Source organism: Acomys russatus, chromosome 16, assembly GCF_903995435.1.
Source record: "Acomys russatus chromosome 16, mAcoRus1.1, whole genome shotgun sequence".
Taxonomy (NCBI): domain Eukaryota; kingdom Metazoa; phylum Chordata; class Mammalia; order Rodentia; family Muridae; genus Acomys; species Acomys russatus.
The window spans coordinates 27,466,978-27,473,674 of NC_067152.1; the positions used below are offsets into that span (position 1 = coordinate 27,466,978).

Sequence of the window (6,697 nt, forward strand, 5' to 3'; positions counted from 1 at the left end):
TTTCTGTACTTTTCTCTCCCGTATTCCCTACTGCCTTCCCCAGGTTTGATATCTGGGAAGTTTGAACATCCAGAGGAAATTAAGTATTTTTATATCAAATTACATTACAATAAATATTCCAAATATGTTCCTTTAAGATTGTTCTAAGTCCTTGTTGAAGCCAGGCGTGGTGGTGCACGCCTTTAATCCCAGCACTCGGGAGGCAGGTGGATCCCTGTGAGTTTGAGGCTAGCCTGGTCTACAGAATGAGTTCAGGACAGCCAAGGCTACACAGAGAAACCCTGTCTCGAAAAACCAAAAAAACAAATAAATTCTTGCCAAGGCCTCTGCAATGTGGATAACAAAGTGGATGTGATCACCCCTTTGTGACTACCAGCCCCGAATCCCTCTACCCAATATTATGCTTATGTGCTTCTCTCCCCACTGCTCAAAAGTGGAGAACAGCAAAAACAATAAGAAGGACGCCTAAGCCAGGCAGCCAGCCCAGGACGTCTGCTCTCTTCCCAATCTCCATCCACCTAGGGCCCGCCCTTCAGGGGTCTGGGAGCATAACATTATGATCTTCATCTGTCTCTATCCCAACTTCCTCCTGTGGGGCAAGGAAAGGAGTGACAGAGTGCTCTGAGCAAAGATCCCAGGGGAACGAGAGAGAGAGTGAGAGAGAGAGTCACTTACAAAGAACTGCTTCTTGCTCTTGGGGTATCCTTCCAGGATTGCATCGCACAGCTCTGTGGTCTGACAAGAAACACAGCCCCCTTTCAGGCAGATGGTAAGCAGTAAAAGGCGCTGCCTGCTGGATCACTTCGCACAGAAACCTCCCTGATGTCTGTAACTTCACACAGCACTTCCGGGGCTGCCCCGGGAATTCCCACTCACCATTCTCTTCCGCTTCCTCCACTCTTTACAATACTTCTGCCTCTCTCTGTACACCTGGAAGGAAACAACGTGACTGAGCTCCTTGGGTTCCTTCACCCCAGACCTGCACAGGCAGCCTGCAGCCCCCGCTCACCTCCTCTTTGTCTTCTGGAGTGACATGGTTGGTAGCTGCTTTGATGTTCTTCAGTCGCTCTGTGTAGCAAGCACACTCCTTTTTCAACTCCTGGATCTCTTTCTGCATCTCAGGAGTGGTCAGCGCACTCGTTAACTCCTTCAGCTCTGGAACCACATGCCCCCAGTTACTTGCCCAGGAGGTGGTTCCCAGAGGTGGGATCTCTCCAGAATAGGGCCCCACATTCTGGGAAAACTCAAGAAAAAAAGGCTTACAAGATATAATCTGTTTTTTTTTTTTACTTTTCTTTCCTTCTCCATCTAAAACAACAATGGCATATAGCATTGAGAAGACTGATATATAGGTAATTAAAGAAGCGTTAATAAGGCTGTAGAGTTGGCTTAGTGGTTAAGAGCACTGGCTGTTCTTCAAAGGACCCAGGTTCAAATCCTAGCATCATGTGGCAACTCACAACTGTATGTAACTCCAGGGTATCTGATAGCATCACACACACACACACACAACACACACACAGAGGCAAGTAGGCAGAACACCAATGTACATAAAATAAAATCATTAAAAAAAAAGGGGGGGGGGTCAGGCGGTGGTAGCACATGCCTTTAATCCCAGCACTCGGGAGGCAGAGGCAGGTGGATTGCTGAGTTTGAGGCCAGCATGGTCTACAAACTGAGTCCAGGACAGCCAAGGCTACACAGAGAAACCCTGTCTGAAAAAAAAAAAAAAAAAAAAAAAAAAGCAGTGTGCTCATATACATAGAATGGCAGGGAGAGCAAGTGGCTTGCTTGCCTTGCCCTTTTGTACACAAAAGCCACAGCTAATTCTGTACTTCTTTCAATACAGCTTCGTAGGCACCTGGCAGAGGGGTCTTAGTGCAGTAACAGACTGCAGTCAAGGAACCATTCTGTTAACAGTTGTCACCTCCTAACCACGGCACCTTGGAAAGGCTGCCCAATCTTACCAGCTTCCATGTGGCGGCAGCTTTGCTGTAAGCTCTGCACCTTAGCAGTGAGGGCCACAATGTTAGCATCCAGGCTGTGGAGGTCAGCATCACTCACTGTGTCAAACTGGTCCTGCCGGCCAAGAGGAAGAATGCAAGTGAATTCATGTGAGGCACAAAGACAGAAACACATCTGGGAGGTGACATTCAAATATGGACGAACCAAGTACATCCCAAAACCCTATAGTGAGAAACAATGCTGTGACTAGTGGTGCAGGCCTGTAATCCTAGCAACTTAAAAGGCTGAGGCAGGAGTGTTGCAAAGGCAAGTTCAGGAAACAAACGTCTATACGTTAATAACCAGCTTGGGTAAAGCTCAGTGGCAGAGCACACATCTGATATGTGGGAGGCACAGGGTTCAATCCCCTAACCCTGCCTCCAAGATACTCCATAAAAATAGATAAAAGTTGAAATGCAAGGCCTGTCCTCAGGAGTTTCCAGTTTGGTGAAGACAGCCGGCCAGATGTCTTTAATCCCAGCACTTGGGAGACACAGCTATGTGGACCTCCCTGAGTTGGAGGCCAGCCTAGACTACAGAATAAGTTCTGGGACAACCTATGTAGAAAGACCAAGTCTCAAAAAAGACATGAGGAATAGACTGCCATTTAGTGATAAAACCACTCATTGTCTAAAGGAATGAAGTAACAGGAAGTGGAGAAACTCCTTCCAGGTGAGGGGCTCCTTCCCTGAGAGGTACTGCTAGGAAAGTGAGGGCCGAGGGATGGTTAAGAGCCTCGTCCGCTGATGGTGGGGCATACCTTAAGGATGGGAATAAAAAAAAAAAAAAAAGGATGGGAATGCCATACCAAGTAGTTTGGCCTGTACACTTACACAAGGTGAGTCTTAAGAATGGGAGCTATGGGGGCTGGCCAGATGGCTCAGAGGTTAAGAGCACCGGCTGTTCTTCCAAAGGTCCTGAGTTCAATTCCCAGCAACCACATGGTGGCTCACAACCATCTATAATGAGATATGGTGCCCTCTTCTAGCCTGCAGGCACAACACTGTATACATAATAAGCAAATTTTTTAAAAAAATAAATCTTAAAAAAAAAAAAAAAAGAATGGGAGCTACATACCCGGCGTGGTGGTACACGCTTTAATCCCAGCACTCGGGAGGCAGAGGCAGGAGGATCGATGTGAGTTCGAGGCCAGCCTGGTCTACAAAGTGAGTCCAGGACAGCCAAGGCTACACAGGGAAACCCTGTCTTGAAAAACAAAACAAAACAAAACAAAAACAAAAAACCAAACAAAAAAAAAAAAAAAAAAAGAAAAGAAAAAAGAAAAAGAATGGGAGCTACTAGCTAAATCCTGTCAATAAGATAAAATTCGCAGCCATGTCCATTCATGTCATCGTCTGCGGCTGTTGTGTTCTGCCGTGGCAGGGCAGAAGAGTCTAAAGATACAGCGAGGCCCCGAGCTATCTCACCAGCCCCTGCTTTGCACTTAGCTACATCATTCTGCCCACAGCATCCTAGGTGAGATCTGTTAGTACACTAAGTAGACAAGAGGGGCCGATACGGAGCTGTAATGACAGGTTAACAACAACAAAAAATTAAAAAAGAAACCAAGTCTAGTCTCTGGTTTGAGAAAGAGTGGTTCCCTGACAGGAATGCCGGAGAGCCGGTTGCGGAGCAGAGAGTAAGCGTTCTACTTTGTCCATATTAATACTGATACTTACTATTCGGGAGGCATCTAGAGAAAAATCTGGGTGGGAGAATACAAATCTGATGTGTTTGGGGTAGTGGGCGAAGAAGAAAAATAATTTGGCAAGGGGTGGGGATAGATGAAAAGATAGAAGAGATGAGGCTGGGTCTTCCGTCATTCACACCTCAACTGAACACGAAAGGAGTGGGATCACGGGCAGTACACCTGGGTAGGTTAATTTCGTGAGGTTCCTCAACACTAGTTAACTCACTGAGCCACGCTCTCAGGTGGGCGTTAATCTGTGCGAGTTCTCACCTGGTCTGCAAAATAAATCTTCTGCTTGCCGTACGTCTTTTCTTTGATCTTGCCTTGCTGGGCCAGCTGATCCAGTGCCTACACCACCGCCTGGCAGAGGGGAGGGTGGAGCCATTAAAGTTAGCCCCCGGGCACGGGAGATTTCTGCTGGCGACGGGGAAAGCGGGGCCCAAGCCTGACAACAAGGAGCAGCGGGGGGGATCCCTCACAGGGGGGGTTCTCACCGCCTTGCCCAGTCCATGGTCCTTCTGCAGGTTCCCGAACACGTCCTGGGCACTGTAGGGCCGGTTCTGTTCCTGCAGGTACCTCAGGATGATCCCTGGGGCTGCAGGAAACGAGGTGGGAAATAGAGTCACCTCCGACTTCCTCTCCCGCTCCCCTCCCGGGTCCTGCAGTCGCCGCCGTTACCTCCAGCCGCAGCCTCGGCCCGGTTTTTACTCATGGCTTTTCCCGCCACCAAACTCAAGACGGGCGGACGGACGGGTTGGTTGCTCCGGGAGACGCCTCCTTCCGGGGAAGGCCTCAACGTTGATTGGCTACAGGAGAAACCTTCCGGAAGAGCTTCCGGGACCCTGTAATTGCAGTAGCCGGGGGTCTGTAAGTCGCAGTCCCGGAACTTGTTAAAAGGTTAGCTGCCGCCGCCTGGGCCCGTTGCGCTGGCTGTAGCGATCTCCTTCCTCTTAGCCGCGAGACCCGGTTCAGCCGTGTTGAGCAGTCGGGACCTTGAGCTAGGACCGGTTGGTGTGGGAACAGGGTTCAACTCCCGCGCCGCTCAAGATTGCACAGGGACAGTCACCCACGGGGTGTGACTTGTTTTCCCACGTGGAAAGTAGGGCCTGTTGGTACTTTTGCCAGAGGGGTGGCTGTGAAAGCGAACACACTACCATTTCCGTGTGTCGCACGTAGGGGGCGCGCGACACTAGCAGTGGCCTAAATGCCCAAGAAAGACGAAAGACGGTTGGGAGCGGGGGCTACTCAAGCCACAAAGCTTAATTAAGGTCTGCAGTTAGCTCAGACAGCAACACCTGGCAGGTGCTTTCCATTCCTGACCACAGTGGCCAGTCCCGTGGAGCCTGAAATAAATGTTTCTAGTTTCTGAGGTCTGCTGACGGCCAAAGAGCAGCTGTCCTTGCAGCTCAGAGTCTCGTGGAAGGGCACAGTATCAATTTTTCAAGTCTTCTGCTACTTAAAATTACTCCACTTGTTTAAGGGGCAATGTTAAGAAATTTTAAATTGGGGCTGGTGAGCTGGCTCACTGCGCTTCTGAAGGCCCTGAGTTCAACTCCCAGCACCCACGTGGCAGCTCACAACTGTTTGATGCTATCTACTGATGTGCAAGTGTACATGCAGACAGAGTACCCATATAGATAAATAAATGCATAAATAAAATGCCAGCAAGGGTGTTAGCTGTATTTATGTCTTGGTTATAGGAGGGGAAGTGGCCCCTCCAGGGAAACAGGAAGGGGCAGGTGAGCCCCTGACACCTACCTGGCTTCCTCTTCTGAGGTTGTCACCACCCCGAATTAGCTACTGCTGGCTTGAGGAGAGAAGGCCTACCAAGGGAGTAACACACCGTGCAACCGCAGTCTCTTAAAGATTGTTCTCATACAAGATTTATTCCCCAGCACTCACCCCCACCCCAACCCCAATTCACAGTGGAGGATTTGGGAGATTCAGAGCAGGATCCCACGGGTATAAGACAGACCTTTTGGATTTTGCTCTCCTTCCTTCCCTCTTCCTCTTGCCAACTCCCAAAGCATGAAGCTACACACTCATGCAAACACGCACAATCCCACTCCTTTCCCTCCCCTCCAACTGTTTCTCCACATCAGAGCTCATCTGTAAGACATCTGGCTCTAAGGAAGAGATGCCCAAAGTGTCTGAACTCTAATGTGGGGAGATGCCATTACCCCTAATGTTCACACTCAGTGACTATGAAACAGGCACCCAGCCGTGCCTCTCTCACTGTGAAGTATTTTCACTCCCTGGCCTCTGTACCTTGTCCATCAACCAAGAGCAAACGTTTTAGCACAACCCCCAACCTGCAGCACATGAAAATGGGCTCTGTCCAACGTCCCTCACCCAAATATAGGGGTGCTGGGGGAGTGGTCCCTGAGGATCAGCAAAGGGTTAATGCAAGAAGGAAAGAGGATAGAAGAATTTGGCTTGAGCTCTGATTTGGGAGACAGAGAGGCAGTAGGCTGGCACAGGGTTAGAACCAATGATCACTTAGGGGGTTTTGTTTCACATGATTTGACTAGGGACTGCAGAACATGTGCCCTTCAGAAGGGCCTCTGCTGATTACCAACACATCCTTACCAACTGGGCTCATCCTGAAAGGAGTTAGGAAGCAGCATGAAAGAACAGCTGGTGCAAGAAGAGCTGGTGGCTCCGGATGAACGCCACAGCCATTTTAAAGTGCTACTCTGCCACCCCACATGGACTATTGCTTCTCCAGGGGAGGAGCAGGGGAAGGGACAGGAACATAAAGATGGATATGATATTGCTCTGCTCACTGCACAGACTGATAGCCAAATGGAGCCAGGGGTTAACAGCACCAAAGACAACCACACAGCTCCAGAAGATTCCATGAGGCCTCAAGATAGGCAGTTGCCAACCCTACCAGCCAGCTGCTCTATAGCTCGAGGTGATCTAGAAGAGGCTCAGCCCCACATCAGATTCACATTTCTTAAATTCCGCAAGCACTTTGGAGCATTCAGTGTCAGCCATCAA

General features: G+C 49.4%; 1 protein-coding gene across 1 annotated transcript; it reads right to left on the bottom strand.

Moving 5' to 3' along the window:
- Positions 1-518: 518 nt before the first annotated feature.
- On the bottom strand, positions 519-4,580 carry Psmc3ip (PSMC3 interacting protein). The gene is made up of 8 exons (XM_051157855.1): positions 4,373-4,580; positions 4,189-4,289; positions 3,965-4,054; positions 1,968-2,079; positions 1,010-1,155; positions 877-930; positions 676-735; positions 519-589 (listed from the first exon to the last, which is right to left on the bottom strand). The coding sequence occupies exons 4-8, from the start codon at positions 1,975-1,977 to the stop codon at positions 533-535; spliced, it is 327 nt and encodes a 108-aa protein (XP_051013812.1). The 5' UTR covers positions 1,978-2,079; positions 3,965-4,054; positions 4,189-4,289; positions 4,373-4,580; the 3' UTR covers positions 519-532.
- Positions 4,581-6,697: the final 2,117 nt, after the last annotated feature.